The following is a 19,387-nucleotide window of genomic DNA, read 5'->3' as shown; positions in this document are numbered from 1 at the left end:
TCTTTGGATTGTTTTTCATAACTTGAAGAATACTTGTGGTTTAGTTTTGTTTAAAAGAATTGTGAGTGTTGCAATTATTCATCTTTTACCATTCGCATTCGGTTTTCTTGCATCGTGAGTAGTTTGGTTATTGGGTGGGTTCTTGGCACTTATGATTTGGTAATTAAATTGCATAGGTTATTATTAAAAACTTGTCTTTGATTATCAATCAAACTAAACCGTTAACAAGACCTTTTGGTATCTATCTAATTAAACAGGTTTGGGTGAATCATTGAACCGGAAATCCGGAGGGGGTTGCTTTTCTTTAAAATTGATAACTTTCTTAATTATTCTCAATCAAAAATCTCAAAACGCAATCAAAGCAATAGTTTTTCTTAGTTTTAGTTAATCTAGGTTTCTACAATCAACACTAACCACATATTCCCTGTGGAGACGACCCTACTTACCCTTGCTAGTAAAGGTACTTAGGACCAAATTTTAAACTTGTTTTTGACCGACCTTTCGACATCGATCAAAATGGCGCCGTTGCCGGGGAATCGGTGCGCTTAGTGTTAGTAGTTGTTTTTATTAAAAAGAAAAAACCAAAAATATTTCTTTTTGTTTGTCTTTTATTTGTTTGTTCCGTATTACGCTTGGTTTCTTGTTTGTCTGTGTGCAGGTGATTCTCGTGTTGCATGCATACCAGGTTTTCAAAGAAATCCTCACCGCTCTTATTTGATCCAGAAATTGAGAAGATTGCTCGACAGAATCTCGTTCTTCTCCGTTCAGCAGTGAAAACTAAAGCTCAGTCATCAACAGTTGCTCAAGATCTTGAACAAGCAGCTCACGAAATGGCTGATCAAGAGCCACAAAACCAAGCTCAAAACGATCCAATCCCTCCCATTCCAGATCCACCAATCCCTCAAAACCAAAACCAAAATCAAAATCAGAACCAGAATCAAAACCAGCATAATAACCAAAACCAGAATCAACCACCACCACAACCATTTCCACAATTCAACCCAGGCCCACAAAACCAACCTGGAAATCTAAATCTCCGACATGGGGAAATTATTCGTCTTAACCAACCACAACATCAACACGGGTATGATGAGGATCCCAACCACAGAGAAGGCAGTGTTCACACGTGGGAATCCGGTTGGGAAAATGATGATTATCAGAACCAGTATGATGGGAGATATGCTGATTACAGATACGACGAAGGGTATAATGTTAATCAAGGACACCCGGTACAACAACAAGTCAACCAAAGAAATCACATCCAGCGGCCGATTCCACAAAATCAAGTTCATAATGGAGTCCCGCAGTTTAATGTGGGAAGAGCTAATAATCGGTTTAGGGGCGAGCAAATACAGTTTGTGGATGGTGTCCAACAAGTCGTTCAAGGGGCACCAATTCAAGGCGTTGAAGGTCATTGTCGACCCGTTGTAGTACCCAACTCATCAGCTATAGTTACACCGGTGGGGATTAATAATCGACCCTTCGAGGTGAGGCCTCAATACTTAGGCCATTTGCCTGAATTCTATGGAAAAAGAACTGAAGAACCATACTTGCATATTGCAAGCTTCGATTCAATTTGCCAAACTATAGGAGGTTCAGGGTTTACAAAGGATGAGGTTAAGTTGATGTTGTTTCAATTTACCCTGAAAGACAAGGCACGCCAATGGTTCGCAACATTACCTCCTGGGAGTATTTACACTTGGCAAGAGATGCAACAGGTATTTTTGGAGGAGTATTACACAATGAACAGAACCAGTGAAGCTCGGGATGCAATCAGAGCTTTCCAACAGCATTCAGGGGAACCGTTCCATGAGGCATTCACAAGGTTTAAGGAGTTGCTGAGGAAATGCCCGCATCATGAAATTCAGACATGGGAATTGATCAAGGCATTCTATGATGGGCTACTTCCAGATGATGTAAGAGATCTTATCGCCATCAGCAATGGTACGTTTCTCACGAACACCGAGGCTGCAGATTGGGCATACTTAGAGAGACAAAGTGCCACTTCGAAAAGACAGGCACAATCTAGCAGGAGGGCAAGATCGAGTTCAGCGAAATCGTTGATTATGAAGCTGAGGAACGGGTCGAGAAGTTGAGGCATCAAAACTTGTTGCTTGAGCGTCAGGTAGCTCAAATGAACCTTGGAAAAGGTGGTGAAGTTAAAACCGCCAATACGTTTTCGGTGTGCACTGAATGTGGAGAGTTAGGGCATCAAGTCGGAGAGTGTGCTGTGTTGGGTGGTCAGACTGATGAAGTGAATCAATTGTACGGTGATCGAAAGCAATATGATATGAAATCGAATATATATCATCCAGGTTTGCGAAACCACCCCAATTTTAGTTATGGTAATTCTGCTAATCAGTTGAACCCCAGTTTCCAGGTACCTAACCAAGGAGGTCAACAGCATCAGAATCGGCAAGGAAATTACCAACAAGGAGGTTACCAGAATCGAGGCCAATATAATCAAGGGCCTCAAGCCAACAACCAACAGCAAAATCAAAGCAATTATCAAGGGAGTTGGAGGAATCAAGGTAACCAGCAAGGTAATTCTTCAGGTGGTGGAGGCGACTCGAGTGATTCGAAGCTAGATGCAATCATGTCATTTATGAAGGATATTCAGAAGGATAATGAGGTTAGAGATAAGACATCGGTAGCAATGCAGAAGCAATTGGGGCAATTAGCAGAGGATATAGCCCAGTTGAGAAGAGACCCTGGAAAGCTGCCAAGTACCACCACGGTCAACCCGCAACATCAAAGTAGTAGTTCAGCTACCAAGAATGCACGTGTTAACCAGGTAAGTGTACTTCGTTCTGGTAAAGTATATGACAACAAAGTTGGCACTTCACCACAATTTGTTGAGGGTGTGGTGGAGGATTGGGATGAAAATGAGGATAATGAGCTTGAGTCTGAACCTGTAAACCCTAAGGAATCTAAAAAAATAACTTTTCAAGAATCTAATAATAGGGTAATAGAGAATGACTTGTCCAAACCAAAGGAAAAGGGTGTGGAGGGTAATACCATCCCGTTTCCTAAGGCATTGGAAAATCCTGAAACAAAAACTGGCAAAACAGGAAAAAGGGGCCCACAACAAGAAGAGATGTGGGAAGTTTTTAAGCAAGTGAAAATCAATATCCCATTGCTAGATGCAATAAAACAGGTTCCGGCTTATGCTAGGTATTTGAAGGACATGTGCACCTAAAAGCGGCAAAACAAATTTCCAAAGAAAATCGATTTGACCGAAAATGTTAGTGCCGTTTTGTCGGGTGCTATCCCTCCTAAACTCCGAGATCCAGGTGCTCCTTTAATACCCATTCAAGTGGGTGACTTTAAAATGAGCCGAGCATTGCTGGATTTGGGAGCGAGTGTGAGTATTCTCCCGGGGAGTCTTTACGATCAATACGATTTTGGACCGTTACAGCGAGCTGACACCACAGTAGTGTTGGCCGACTTGACTTTGAAATTACCCCGGGGAATCGTGTGTGATGTCATTGTCAAAGTAGAGGACTTTTACTACCCAGTTGACTTCTTGGTTTTAGACTATGTCTCAATTGATAAAACTAAACAACCTAATGTTATACTCGGTAGACCATTTTTAGCAACTGCCAACGCTTTAATTGATTGCAGAAATGGAACAGTTGACATGACCTTTGGTAATAGGAAAGTCCAATTAAACGTGTTTTCCCGTGCATCTGATTCTCTGGTTAGTGATGAATGCTTTATGGCAGACATCATTGACGAGTGTCATCCTCATGAAAATGGGGTAAACACAACAGAGACGTGTGTTATTTGTGACAGGGAACAGGCTGAATTATCAGAATGTTTGAATGAAGCTGAAAAGGAATTGGAGGTAATGGCTATAGAGGAAGGAAAACCCACTTGGACCCACCAAGTAGAAAGTTTACCCGAACATATTGACACTCACCTTAAGCCATCATTGGAATCACCTCCTCAATTAGAACTGAAGGGGTTACCGAAGCATTTGAAGTATGCATTTGTGGGAGACAATGACACCCTCCCGGTGATCATTGCGTCTAATTTGACGGAAGCTCAAGAAAAGGCGTTGATGGAAGTTCTCATGGAACATAGGGCGGCTATTGGATGGACAATCGCAGATTTGAAGGGAATTAGCCCATCCATTGTGATGCACAAGATCATCACTGAAGAAGGAGCCAAGCCAGCTAGGGATGCTCAAAGAAGATTGAACCCGAACATGCGGGAAGTGGTGAAGAAGGAAGTTCTGAAGTGGCTGGATGCGGGAATAGTTTACCCCATCTCTGACAGCACTTGGGTAAGCCCGACTCAGACGGTACCAAAAAAGGCAGGAATTCAGATTATCAAAGGTGAATCAGGTGAAGAAATTGCCACTCGGCCGGTAACCGGGTGGCACATTTGCATAGATTACAGGAAGTTGAATGCTGCAACTTCCAAAGATCACTTTCCCTTGCCTTTTGTTGATCAGATTGTAGAGAAACTCGCAGGTCAGAAGTTTTATTGTTTTCTAGACGGGTATTCAGGTTACAATCAAATAGCTATACATCCAGACGATCAACAAAAGACCACTTTTACATGTCCATATGGCACTTTCGCATTTAGGCGAATGCCATTTGGATTGTGTAATGCCCCGGCCACCTTCCAAAGGTGCATGATGAGTATCTTCTCAGATATGGTCGGGGAGTCTTTGGAGATTTTTATGGATGATTTTTCCATATTCGGTACATTATTTAAGTCATGTTTAGATCAATTAACAAGAGTTTTAAAAAGATGTGTCGAAACGAATTTGGTACTAAGTTGGGAGAAGAGCCATTTTATGGTTCAGGAGGGAATTGTGTTGGGACACGTGATTTCAAGTAGGGGGATTAAGGTAGATCATGCTAAAATTAAAGTGATTTCATCGTTACCTCCACCTACTAATGTTAAAGGCGTTCGTTCCTTTCTAGGACACGCCGGGTTTTATAGACGGTTCATTAAAGGATTTCAGATATCACCAAACCGCTATGTAACCTTCTTTTAAAAGATGTTCCATTTGTTTTTGATGAAAAATGTTTAAAAGCGTTTAACACTTTAAAACAAAAATTGATTGAAGCCCCAATTTTACAATCACCGGACTGGTCTCTCCCATTTGAAATCATGTGTGATGCGAGTGATTATGCGGTTGGGGCGGTTTTGGGACAACGGGTTGACAAGAAACCCGTAGCTATTTATTATGCAAGCAAGACTCTTTCAGATGCTCAGTTAAATTACACCACTACTGAGAAAGAGTTGCTTGCGGTTGTTTATGCGTTGGATAAGTTTAGATCCTATCTTTGGGGTAGCAAGGTTATTATTTATTCTGATCATAGTGCTGTCAGGTATCTCATGGAAAAAAAGGATGCTAAACCAAGGTTGATTAGATGGATTTTATTATTGCAAGAGTTCGACCTTGAAATCCGTGATAAGAAGGGAAGCGAGAATGTGGTAGCGGACCACTTATCTCGAGTGATTCATGAAATTGATGAACCAGATGCCGACATTAAAGAGACGTTTCCAGATGAGCATTTATTAGCTATTTCAACTGAACCTTGGTTTGCTGACTTTGCAAATTATGCAGCTACAGGTAATGTTCCAGAACATTGGACACGGAAGAAAAAACAACAATTTTTAGCTAAAGCAAAGCATTACATTTGGGAAGAGCCAGATCTTTTCAAAGTTGGAGCAGACCAGATCATCCGAAGATGCATCCCAGATGAAGAAATCCCTTGTGTTTTGGAGATGTTACATGCCTCCGCATGTGGTGGCCATTTTAGTGGTCAAAAGACGGGTCACAAAGTTTTATCATGTGGACTTTATTGGCCCACCATATTTAAAGATGCTTTTGAATTTGCTAAGAATTGTGTAAAATGCCAAAGGATGGGTAGTATTTCGAAACGGAGTGAGATGCCCATGCAACCGATTTTAGTAGTTGATATCTTTGATGTATGGGGAATCGAGTTCATGGGCCCATTCCCGAATTCGTTTGGCAATTTATACATCTTGGTGGCGGTAGATTATGTGTCTAAATGGATTGAAGCAATCGCCACCAAGACAAATGACCATAAAGTTGTATGCAAGTTTGTCCAAAGTAACATATTTTCACGATTTGGAATCCCCCGTGTGATCATAAGTGATGGGGGATCGCATTTTAAAAACTTTTATTTTGGCAAACTTCTTAAACAATATGGCGTAGATCACCGAATTGCAACACCGTATCACCCACAAACGAGTGGGCAAGTTGAGGTATCGAATAGGCAAATTAAAGAAATTTTACAGAAACCGTACGAGCCGACCGTAAGGATTTGTCCACTAAATTGGATGACGCCTTATGGGCGTATCGTACGGCTTATAAAACGCCTATTGGTACCACACCTTATCGGTTGGTCTATGGAAAGGGATGTCACTTACCTGCTGAACTTACTCATCGTGCTTTATGGGCTATTAAACAAGTTAACATGGATTATGAAAATGCAGGTAAAACGAGGAAGTTGGTGTTAGGGGAATTAGAAGAGTTAAGGGATGAAGCATACGAATGCGCGTCTGCTTATAAGGACAAGACGAAAAAGGTGCACGATGCTAAGTTGCGGTTGCAAAAGTTTGAGGTGGGTCAGAAAGTGTGGTTGTTCAATTCTAGATTGAAGTTGTTTCCTGGGAAACTAAAAAGCAAATGGATGGGCCCGTATCTCATTACGCGGGTTGGTAATTATGGAGACATCAAGATTGAAGACTTTGATGACCATCTGAGGCAAGTGGTGAATGGACATCGGTTGAAACCGTTTATGGAAGCGAATGACATTAATGGACCAGGCAAACAGTCGGAGAGCTTTATGTTAAGCACTCTGGTCCATGACAAGGAATAACCATGTTCAGGTATGAAGTCCGGCTGAAGACTTATAAACTTAGCGCTCTCGGGAGGCAGCCCGATGATGTAGAGTAGTGTATTTGTTTTGTTTTGTCTTGCGTGTGTGTCTTGCAGGTATTAATCTCCACCGATGCAGTTACCCAAGTGTGGGGATATTTAGTGAAATCCCAAGTATGTTTTAGGTGCGATTGAGGACAATGCACGGGTAAGTGTGGTGATAAGTGGTCAAACGAGTAAGAAAATACGAGCACACACGTTTGGTTTTATATATTTCTATTCTAAAAAAAAATACAAAAACAATTTAAAAAAAAAAAAAAAACATGTTCTTAATTCTTTTTCTGAAGCAATCGTTGTTTATGTTAAAAAATCGAACCACCTGCCACCATTTCATAAAATTCACCCATTGTTTTAAAATATTAGTTTTACTTAAAAAAAAATTGATGCAAAAGTTGGTCAATATGGGTTGACAAATGACAGTGGATGGTTTAAGTTGTAGAGGAGGCGCTGACTTGCGCTGGCAAGCCGCTGACTTGCGCCAGCTTTAATTTCTTCCTGTATTGCGCTAGTATTAGGCGCATGGCTGCGGGACCGAGTAGAAACCATGTGTTGGTTTCATTGCCAGCTCTACACATTAAATATTAAAAAATCATCTAAATTAATCAACCCCCACTCACACCTTTTAAGAAAGCACGTGACCTGGCCACCAAATAAAAAATTCCACTTCTAAACATGCATTTACCCAGCCCCACCACTTATAATCTAGTCTACCCATTTGTTTTTTATTGATATGAGACAAATTAAATAAACATGGGTCAACATCCATACCGGATCCCAATTTGAGGACCCAATAACATTTAACTTTTCATTCAAAACACACAGGTCGTGATTTCCCTGTCACCCTATGTCATCTTCTCTTAACAAAACCCACATAAACCCTAGAACTTTTAGAGACCATAACTCATTCAGTTCTTAACGAAATCAAACGGTTCTTGGATCCAAATTGTGTGTTTTTTCGAGACGAACAAGACTAACCGAACAGAATTTCGAAATTCTTCACGGTTTTTGAGATTTTTGGACATTTTTGGTCCGAAATTTTGGGGGTTCTTGGTGGGTTTTTGCAAGCTTTCATCCTTGGTGTTTAGTGCTTGTTTAATCATCACTCGAGGTATGTTTTCACCCGTTTTTGCTAGATTATTACAGATTATGTTGAATATCCATGTGATTTTGAACTTTGTTGTTTGAATGTGGGTGGGTTTTTGATGTATAATGAGTTAATTAGCATTGATTTGGGGATAACTTACTTGTTGGGTGCTGAATAGTGTATACCTTGGTGAAAGTGGGGTTGCTGTTAGAAAATCACCATTCGAATGCTTAGAATGAGAGTTCTTCATGAATTTTAGTTAAATGGTGAATGTGATTAAGGTTATGTAATTGGTATTTTCTTGAAAATTTAAACTCTTTTATAAAACCTTGATTCATAATGGTGATTTGGAAAAAGGAGTGTTGTTGGAAACAAGTGTGGGGATGGCACACTTGTGTGAATTTGATAGTGTTGGGATTATGTTGAATTCGCCTTAAAATGGTTTGAAAGTTATATTGTCTTGGTTAAGTGAAATTGGTATCTTGTTAAGATTTTAGTTCTTTTTTAAACAATTAAGATAATATAATTAATCAAGTGGCCGAATTTTGCATAATGTTATTTGTTGATTATGGGAAGTTGATAGTGGAAGTTTGTGTGAATTGTAGGAATGGCACGTGTTCGAGAGAGTAAGAAAGGGAAGACCCAAGAGGAACCTTCTAAAAGGGCTTCAAAGAAGGCAAAGAAACAACTTCTTGTTGTAGAGGAGTCGGACGAGTCGGATTCGGAATATGATGTTTCGGATGAGGAAGAAGAAATAGAAGAAGTAGAAAAGGAAGACGAGAATAATGATGAGGTGGAGTTAGTGCTTGATGAGGATGGGATACCGGAGTGGGATGCGTCAAAGAGATTGTCTAGGTATCCTATTGAACATAGAGCGGGTATGTATCGTAAGAAGATAGAACGAAGTAAACAACCTAGGAAAGAACTATTTTTGTGTGAGAAGTTTATAGTTTTGAAGGACTTTCATGCATTTGGTATAGAAGAGTGTTTCAAAAAGTTAGGTTGGCTTGACTTCCTACAGTTTACTGGGGGCGACGAGATTTATATGGATGAAATTATAGAGTGGATGTCTAGTTTAGAAAAGGATGAGGGAGATAATCCACCGGTTACTACTCGGTTGATTGGAAAGGTTAATGGGGTGGACGTGGTGTTGTCATTTGATGAGATGAAGAGGATAAGTAAGTATGATATTAAGGCTACGTTGAAGGGGCCATATACATATCCTAAAGAGGCGGAGTTGGCAGATGAGACAAAGACGGAAGAGTGGAAAGCAAGAGTTCGAAGTTTATTTGATTTGCCCCGGGGGGTTGATTTGACAAAGTGGTCCTTGAAGACAGATTTTTTACGCCCTATGCCTAGGTTTCTTGTGCGGTTTATAACGTACAATGTTATGCCGCGCACTAGTGATTTGGGTAAGGTACGTTTTCCCGAAATGTTGGTTCTTGAAGCTTTATTGACAGGTGTTCCAAAGTTGTCGGCCAAACACCTTATCATGTACAACGTGTGGGAAGCGAGGGAGAGAGAACAACGAATGATGATTCCTCATGCTAGATTGTTATCTTTGTTGTTGAAAAAGCAAGGGGCCATTCCTAAGGGGGTTAAGGGGTTTGTTAAGAAGCAAACAAAAATTAATATGCAAATGTTCACTAAGGCGTCTAGGTGGAAGTATTCCAAGACGAGGACTAAACATCGATTGACTGTAGAAGGGACAAATAAGTATGTAGAGGGGCAGAGATCAGATGTGGAAGGAGATGAAGTGGATGAGGAGATGTCGGTCCAGGTTGGTACGAGAGTTCAAGAGGGTGTGCCTTTGGAGATTGAGTTGGAACCAAGGAGAGTTGTGAATGCAGGTGAAGGTGCTTCGCAGACAGCAGTGTTAGAGCCGTATTTGAACGGGTTCACCCTGGAAATGTTAGGGACACCTTGGTATGTTCATATGTATGATACGGTGATGCGAGCTAGGCCCCCAGTTTTTGGGACATGGGATGAATATAAGAGAATTCAGTTTGATAGGCAGTCTCAGGCGATGGAGGAGACTAGGATGTTTCAAAAGCTGATGATCTTGCAGAATCAGCAGCGGATGGGTGAAGGATCGAGTTCACAGGAACCGCATGGCATGGATGCAGTTATGAGTGGCTATTATGAGATGGTTTGTATGGGACAGGATACGCTTCTAGGAGTTTGATGGGTAGTGTGTGTTTTCTTTTAAACACTCACTGATCAGGGTTGCATCCATGATCAGGTCCATGTGTTTTTTCTCTTTCTTCTACTTGGCATGTTATGATTGTTACTTTAAAACTGTTGGGACGGTTGAGAGGTGGATTGGGATGTTCTATGGGATGTTTGAACATTATGGTAACATTTTGGTTGGAATAGAGGGTTAAATGTTTTGAGATCTTAAGTTCGCAAATGGTCCCCGCCCCATTATTGATAAAAGAGTTTTCTGAAAAGCATACATTGGGGACAATGTATCCCAAGTGTGGGGATGGGGGATACCCGAGGGAAATGTTTGAAAGTTCACACGAACATTGAGCGAATTTGAAAAAAGTATGAAAATTTTGAAAAAAAAAATTGTTTCTAAGCGGGCTTAATTGCGCTTGAAAGCTGCATTTTCAATGTAAATCATCAACTTTTCAAATGCTAACTTATTGGTCTAGGTCCGTAGTCATGGTCTAATTCTACAGAAAAGTAATATGAACCGTTTTCAGCAGGTGTTTTATAGAAAATGTTCAGAATTGCCTAACTAGGGGTGACAAGCTCTTGGTAATAAATGCATGCACACATCGGCAACCCTATTCCCTACTTTAGTGAGATTTTGAGCCTACTAGAATGGTTAGATGATTTGATATATATTCATTTGTTGAGAGTGGGCTGTATGTTGCTCTGTTTTAGAACTTGTCTGATTTGATACATGCTGAGACTGTGAACTTGATTTATGCACATAGATGATAAAGGCAAATTAGGAATTCCTTCACCTCTACACTTTTGTTTAACAATTACCCTTAGTAGCCAAATTTGAGCTTGATATCTATTCGTTTGTTAAACCTAATTATTACCTAAACCGAACCACTCTGTTATCAACTGTTAACGACAATCTATGTGTTTAGCTATGTATATAGTTGTTGCAAAAAAAAAAAAAAAAAGTTCAGCCAAGTAAATGGGTTAAATGACCAAAGTAGGCGGCTAAAAAAAAAATCATGTGTTAGTAGTGTTTAATTATGGGTCGAAAATAACCCAAAGTTGTTCGTTAGTAGGATTAGTATGAATAAAGATCGTTACGGTTTGGTTTTTCTCTGTTCTTATTAGTTACTTACAAAATCGAGAAAAATTACCTGTCCTTAGCCCAAGCCCAAAACCCGTAAGTCCTTTAGATATGTGCATTGTCTATGTGGTACAGTGGAGGTGTGATTGTCAAACAAGCTTATGAGTACAGAGTTTCATATTCAGTTGATGAGTGATTAATACTAGTGCATAACATACTAGTTCAGATATTAAACCGAGGGGAGTGACAATTGTGAGGGGTGTGTTGCATGAGAATAAAAACCGGGAGCATGTTATGTTTAGCTGGGTAAATTCGGTTTTAAAAAAAATATCATGTTTTCCTATTGAATTAACACATCTAATGCTGATCTGTGAATGAGGTATGACTTTGGACCGAACCGAGAATTGGTAATGATTAGTGAGGTGTAATTGCTAATGTTGGTGGGATAGTTGTGAGAAAGCTTTGCTTGGGGGCAAGCAAAGGTGAAGTGTGGGGATGTGATAGAAGGGTGAATAACCGTGTTTTAGCATGTGTAAATATAAGGTTTTAAGTGTTTATTATCATAAAACATGGTTACTTTGAGTGTGTTTCTATTTGTAGGTGCCCAGAGCTTAACGGATGGATATTGAAGCTAAACAAGGGGTTTTCGGGAAGACTTATGAAGGTTCGAAGCTTACACACAAGTTGGGATTTGAAAAATGCCAAAAATGGTGAGAAACCAGTACTTGGCGCAAGAAGAAACCAGTTTGGCGCAACCTAGTGTCAGTTTTGACGCAATACAGATGCCAGTGAGTCAGGGGCGCAACCTTGTGCCAGGGGGGGCGCAACCTTGCGCTGACAGCAGATAATCATGCGAAAATTCAGGATTTCACTTTATTTTGAGATATCTTCAACCCCAAAACGTGATATTCACTAACCCTAGCCGTTTTCCACTTCCTAAGGACGAATTTTGGAGTTCCTAACCTCAATTTTCATCAATCTTTCATGCAATCAAACATCCAAGAAAACCAAGAAGATCAAATCATGATTATGAGTGGCTAGATTCTTTTGTGACCACCTCCGGGTGGATGGTTCATGTATGTGAAACTCAAACCTTGTTTATTTAGTTCTTTGGATTGTTTTTCATAACTTGAAGAATACTTGTGGTTTAGTTTTGTTTAAAAGAATTGTGAGTGTTGCAATTATTCATCTTTTACCATTCGCATTCGGTTTTCTTGCATCGTGAGTAGTTTGGTTATTGGGTGGGTTCTTGGCACTTATGATTTGGTAATTAAATTGCATAGGTTATTATTAAAAACTTGTCTTTGATTATCAATCAAACTAAACCGTTAACAAGACCTTTTGGTATCTATCTAATTAAACAGGTTTGGGTGAATCATTGAACCGGAAATCCGGAGAGGGTTGCTTTTCTTTAAAATTGATAACTTTCTTAATTATTCTCAATCAAAAATCTCAAAACGCAATCAAAGCAATAGTTTTTCTTAGTTTTAGTTAATCTAGGTTTCTACAATCGACACTAACCACATATTCCCTGTGGAGACGACCCTACTTACCCTTGCTAGTAAAGGTACTTAGGACCAAATTTTAAACTTGTTTTTGACCGACCTTTCGACATCGATCAATAGCATCTCTCATTTTTTGCTTGCTCCATGCACGACAAGGATTTCTCAAATATTGCCAGCGTTGTTTAAGAACCTCAAAGCATCTCTCAATGTCTTTTCGTGAAGACTCTTGAACCTTTTTAAAGTATGCTCTTTTTTCATCAATAGGATCAGTATACGTCTTCACGAAAATCGAATACCTAGGATAAATTCCGTCGCTCAAATAATATCCATGAGGGTAGTAGTTTCCATTTGCGTAAAACGACGCTTTTGGAGCTTTGCCAGAAATCCACTCCTCTAACAACGGAGATTGTTCAAAAACATTGATATCATTGCATGACCCGACAACGCCAAAGTAAGCCGACCAAACCCAAAGGTCATGTGAAGCAACCGCCTGAAGAATAATAGTTGGTCCTTTTTGGTCACCACGTGTGTGTTGGCCCCGCCATGCAGTCGGGCAGTTATCCCAACGCCAATGCATGCAATCTATGCTCCCGATCATACCAGGCAAACCATGCTCAGCATTATGTACCTTGTAGATCTTTTGAAGGTCGTTCCATGTGGGCGTTCTAAGATAACGCGCACCGTACACATCAATTATACTTTTATAAAAAAAATATAAACAAACATAAGCTTCAAAAAAAAAAAAAATTGTAAACATACTCGTCGTTTTAAAAAAAAAAGTAAAGTATAGGAATTGTACCGCGACAAAAATGCTCCAAGCTGTCTCGTGTTGTTTTCTCCGTCATTTTTAGATACTCGTCGTTGATGTCGGTAGTGTTACCATAAGCAAGGATTCGTAACGTCGACGTACACTTTTGGATAACGGTAAATCCAAGTGCCCCTCTCGCATTCGCTTTTTGTTTAAAATAATCGTAGTTGGCTTCCAAGTCGTCGACTATGCGTAGAAACAACCGCTTACTCATTCGGAAATGACGCCTAAAAAATTCGTTCGAAAATGTTGGCGCCTCATCAAAATAATCTTTCATCAAACGATCGTGTGCCGCGCGTCGGTCTCGTTCAATATAACCTCTTTTATTTTTTTCTGCTTGGGGGCGACGACAATGCTTGACATATCTCACCGCTAGTTGACAAGCACTCGTAACCGCCTCTTGCTCAAGCTCCTCATCGGTGGAACCATCGCCATCCGCAAAATACTTGTTGTAGTAAAAATTTACCATAGATGAAGAACTAGGAGAATCCATCAAGTTTTTTATAAAACACTAGCGATTTTTATAAAAAAAAAAATTGAAAAATTTTTTTTTTTTTGTGTGTTTTTTAGGCTTTTTTTAGTTAGTTTTCAAGTTTTCACAATAAAAGTGGTTTTCATTTGAACCATCCCCTATATATATATATATATATATATATATATATATAGGGAGCCGCTAGAATGAGAACCACCTCGAGTTGTAAGAACCGCGAGAACTACACCCCACGGAGGGGCGTTCGCCGCGATTTTTTTTTTTACAAGTAGATGTGTGCATTATAAACACGGCCGTAAAAAATCACGGCGAACGCCCCTCCGTGGGGTGTAGTTTTTTACACCTCAAGTTTGGTGAAAAAAAAGAAAAAAGAAAAAAAAAATTAAAAAACACCAAACTTGAGGTGTAAAAAACTACACCCCACGGAGGGGCGTTCGCCGTGATTTTTTACGGCCGTGTTTATAATGCACACATCTACTTGTAAAAAAAAAATCGCGCCGAACGCCCCTCCGTGGGGTGTAGTTCTCGCGGTTCTTACAACTCGAGGTGGTTCTCATTCTAGCGGTCCCCTATATATATATATATATATATATATATATATATATATAGGTAAAAGGTTAAAAAAAAAACAATTAGCCGTTAACGAGCCGTTGATGAGTTATGATTGGTTGGTCAAACATTGTGTAAGCGTTTTAATTAAAACGCCGGAGACATTTTTTTTCGAAAAAACGCCCTAAAACGCCTACCGTAATGGTGGGTTAGACGTTATCGAGCGTTTCTTTTGAATTTTTTTAAAAAAAGACGCCCACTACGGTCGGTTTAATTCTATGTAAGATTACATATATTTAAACACAACATGCAAAGCAAACAAATTAAAAAATATACTTCTAGGGTGGACAAAATAATGGGGCGGCAAGGCACGTGATTCCTTCACTCTCGGCAAGTAGCATGTGAGAAGTTTAGATCAGCAAGGTTGTTAGCAGCTACGTAGGTTCCGATTTTGCAGGTGACGTCGAGAGAGGGAGGGCTTCGGGTGGGACCCTCCTCCATCAACTAGCCGTTGATTGAATCATCAAAATCGTTAAACTTTAACCATCGGTTAAAAAAACTATGAGACGGCGATAGTTTCGAGTTCTTTTTCCCGCGGGTAACATAACGAAGACAATTGAGATTGAAAACAGATGTCTGATTTAAATTTTATGTTTCTAATCCACCCTATAGGTTAAAGGAATTTACAATTTACACCATGGTGTTTTGTTTAGAATTATTATTATTATTATTATATTAAATCCTAAAGTTTTATAAAACCTATTAAATTAATAACATTATTTCATTAAATCAATAATATTATTTTAAAAAGGTATATTAAGTTAGGTATATAACTTTTCAGATTTAATTTATAAATAGGTTGTCACATTAAAAGAATTAGAAGCATATGCATATTAGACTAGAAGGTATGGTTTGGCTCAATCCCCACGAAGATGAGCCTCCACGTAGGCGGCTAGTGGGGGATGAGCCTCCATGAAGGATGGAGGGGGATGGAGGATGGGGCCCCACCACATATTTTTTTATTATTTAATTCATTTTATTTGTTTAACTTTTATTTGTTTATGTTTTATTGTTTATTTTTTATTTGTTTAACTTTATAAAAACTATTCAACATTTAAATAAAAATAAGACATAAAGGAAGATAATAAAATCCATTACATAACATAAATAAAAATTACATAACCTAAAAAAAAAGTTACGCTACCTAAAATTTGTAAAAAAAAAACTAGATTTAAAAATTTAAAACAATTACACTACTCGTCTTCGTCTTCGTCTCCGTCACCGTCCACCATGTTAACATTGTTCCAAATATGTTCTACCAAATCTTGTTGAAGGTTTGCATGCGTGAAGTCGTTTGTTAGCGAGAACGAGTTTAAATCCTGTTGTGGCGGATCAACCGGGACAATGTTCCCGTAAGATGCATTCTCATCATACTCACAAATCGCCCGACCTTCGTCTTCAATAATCATGTTATGGAGCAAAATGCAAGCGTACATACAAAGACGCAACCTTTTCGGTGTGAACGCACGTGCCGGTTGTGCAACGATGGCCCATTTTTTTTGTATGACACCAAAAGCACGTTTGATGTCTTTTCTTGCAGCTTCTTGACGCTTGGCGAATTTTTTCCTTTTTTCGTCCTCGGGATATGGAATAGTCTTTACAATTATAGACCAAGACGGATATATCCCGTCAGCAAGATAATACCCACGTCTATACTCAACCCCAGAAACTGTAAAACGTGTGTCCGGACCGGTTCCATTAATGACATCGGTAAAGATCGTCGATTGGTATAACACGTTGAGGTCGTTGAGTGAACCAGGGAGACCAAAGAAAGAATGTCATATCCACAAATCTTGTGATGCCACGGCTTCAAGTATCACGGTTGGATAGCCGTGATCACCTCGCGTATATTGGCCGCGCCACACAGTCGGGCAATTATGCCACCCCCAATGCATACAATCAATGCTACCAAGCATTCCCGGAAACTCGTGCCTTGCTTCATGAGCTTGGTACAACTGTTGAACATCATACGCGTTTGGTTTCCGCAAATATTTTTTGCTATGCAGTTTCACCACATTATGGCAAAACCGATACAAACATTCCTGCGTAGTTTTTGCCGACATCTGTAAGTACTCGTCCAAAGCGTCGGCCACTGTCCCGTACGCCAGTTGGCGAATGGCCGCAGTACACTTTTGTAACATGGTGAACCCTTCATAATTTCGAGCATCAGGTCGTTGCGTGAAAAACGGGTCTAGCCCCGCCAAATCATTAGCAATCCGTGTGAATAAGCGGCGACTCATTCGGAACCTACGCCTGAAAATGTCGGCGTTGTAAAGTGGTTCATCCGAAAAATAATCGTTCACCAATTTCTCGTGCGCTCCTGTCGTATAAAATATATAAATAGGAGTTAAAAAAAAGGATAATGAAATTTTGTAATGAAAAACCTTGGCGGTCTCTGTTAATCCGTATTCGTCTGGTAATAACATTTTCAGACGAGAAGTCTTCCTCTTCCTCTTCCTCTTCCTCTTCAATTAGAATCTGTCTCGCCCGTAGCTCAGCGTTTGCGAAAAACATCTCCTCTTCGTCATCCGAAGACGAGGGCCACCAAGGATTAGAAGCCATTGTGGATGAAAAGATATTTTTTTTTTATAAAAGTGGGGAGAAAATGGTATAAAAGTGAGAGGGTTTTGGGTTGAAAGTGGGGAAATGATGGTGAAAATAGGTGATTTTATAGAAAAAGGATTTTTTTTTTATTAAATAATGCCGTTTAACAACGGCTAGTTTTCAAAGCATTTGGATCGGCGGACCCGGCTGTGGGTCGCCGGGTGTGACGGGCCGAGCCCCAGGGGGGCGGTGTGGGGGTCCGGCGCCGGGCCTAGCCGGGCATCAGCCGGCCCCCATACCTTCTAGTCTTATGTGATTTGAAAAGTTATAGCACATAAGATGCAAATAATGGTGATCTGATGTGACGTATACCTTGAATAGAGCTGTGTTACAGATGCGGTACGAGAGGGAAGCACATCTTTCACCCTTAGGGTATACGGAGTGGAGTGGTGAACTCGACGGCAAAGGAGTTTGCCGCGCGGCAACACCGCCGCCGGCCTCCTTTGCCGCTCGGCAAACTTGAAATAGCGGGGAGCCATCACCGATCGGGAAAGAGAGAATGATGATGAATGATGTGTGTGTGTATGTGTTGATGTGTGTGTATATATATATAAAGTTTACCACTTTCAACTATTTAACTACTGTCAACACTTTTCGCCAAAGTTTAAACTCTTCACACTGATTGACATGGCGCGCTCTGATTGGTCGGTTTATTAGTTTACCACTACAAAGTGTTTAACCACTCCTTACACCCTTATGTTTTGGAGATTGCATGATTGAATAGCAATTAAAGTGGAGGTTTTTTTTTCCAAACTAGTGTACTTACAAAAAGTGTTTATCATTTTAGATATTTTGAAAAGTATTTACCTAAATGAGTATTTTTCTAATTGGTTTATTGATTTGTCTCTCTCCTAATCTAATTGGTTAAATCCTAAATTATTTATTCCCAAATAAAATATAGTGATTTTGTTCAACAAACTTATTTTTGTAAATTATTATATTTTTTAGTTTACGTTTTTTTAGTTAATATATGTATGTTTTCAGTTTACAATAAAAATACTTCTAAGTTTGAAAGTAAAAATTTACATATTTAGCTGTTATTCAATTAATATATCTCGGTTTTTAATTTTTAATTTGTAATAAAAATACCTTTAAGTTAAATATATGTAGTTTGGCTTTTATCTTAGTAATAAAAAAACTAATATAATCATTCACTCAATTTATTAAGAGAGTAATCTTATTCTCTTTACTATTTTGTGTATTTTATTCTCAATTGTTGTTCGACTCTGTTAATAAGTAATGATTAATAAGTTTTTATTCTTAGAATAAAAAGCCAAGCTAAATACATAAATTTTTACTTTTAAACTTAAAGTATTTTTATTACAAATTAAAAACAGACATATACTAATTATAACTAAAAAATGTAAGATAAAGAAATATAATAATTTAAAAAAAGTTAGTTTATTAAATAAACATATTATGTTTTGTTTAGATATCATTAATTAGGATTTAACCAATTAGATAAACAAACTAAAAAAGAATTAAGAAGGGATAAACAAAAGTACCAATTTAGATAAATATTTTTCAAAGTACCCAAAAAGATAAATAATTTTTGTAAATACACTACTTTGGAAAAAAAAAAAACTCAATTAAAGTGATCAATACCCTTAAATTTATTATTATTGACTTATTAAAATATTTAAGAATACTAAGTATTAAGCTCCCGCGTGTGGCGGGAAATTACTTCGTGCCAAGTAGCATCAATGACACATCGTTGTTAGCGACCATCAACTCCGGAATGTTTCATAAAACAAACGACAAAATAAAACCAAACGAAAAGTAGACGTGAAAACTTAAACCACATACGCACATTGTGGTGTGTTAATACGCAAAAAATTAGACCAAAAGAAAAGACAACGCGACTGTTAAATGAGAAAAAAATAGAGGTAAAAATGATGAACCACACACGTACATTTTGGCATGTAACTCGAAAAATTAAGATAGAAACGTAAATCGAAAAATTTGAAAGTAATGGAGTTGAAAGTAAAAAAAAATAAAGAATTCAGAAAAGAAAAAACGACACCACCACCGGTGACCACCAGTTGCGACGTGTTAATTCGAAGAAATTAAACTGAAACGTAAAACATTGAAAATAAT

General features: G+C 38.9%; 2 protein-coding genes across 2 annotated transcripts; one reads left to right on the top strand and one right to left on the bottom strand.

Moving 5' to 3' along the window:
- Window positions 1–7,748: 7,748 nt before the first annotated feature.
- LOC110877435 lies at window positions 7,749–12,478 on the top strand. Its single transcript, XM_022125563.2, has 2 exons — window positions 7,749–8,036; window positions 8,618–12,478. Exon 2 carries the CDS (start codon window positions 8,620–8,622, stop codon window positions 10,195–10,197), a length of 1,578 nt encoding a protein of 525 aa, XP_021981255.1. The 5' UTR covers window positions 7,749–8,036; window positions 8,618–8,619; the 3' UTR covers window positions 10,198–12,478.
- Window positions 12,479–15,879: 3,401 nt separating this feature from the next.
- Window positions 15,880–16,827, bottom strand: LOC110875520. Its single transcript, XM_022123715.2, has 2 exons — window positions 16,584–16,827; window positions 15,880–16,355 (listed from the first exon to the last, which is right to left on the bottom strand). Exons 1-2 carry the CDS (start codon window positions 16,825–16,827, stop codon window positions 15,880–15,882), a joined length of 720 nt encoding a protein of 239 aa, XP_021979407.2.
- Between the last annotated feature and the right edge of the window lie 2,560 nt (window positions 16,828–19,387).

The sequence above is a fragment of the Helianthus annuus genome, chromosome 9, assembly GCF_002127325.2.
Source record: "Helianthus annuus cultivar XRQ/B chromosome 9, HanXRQr2.0-SUNRISE, whole genome shotgun sequence".
NCBI lineage: Eukaryota > Viridiplantae > Streptophyta > Magnoliopsida > Asterales > Asteraceae > Helianthus > Helianthus annuus.
This window is presented reverse-complemented; position numbering and strand designations above follow the sequence as displayed.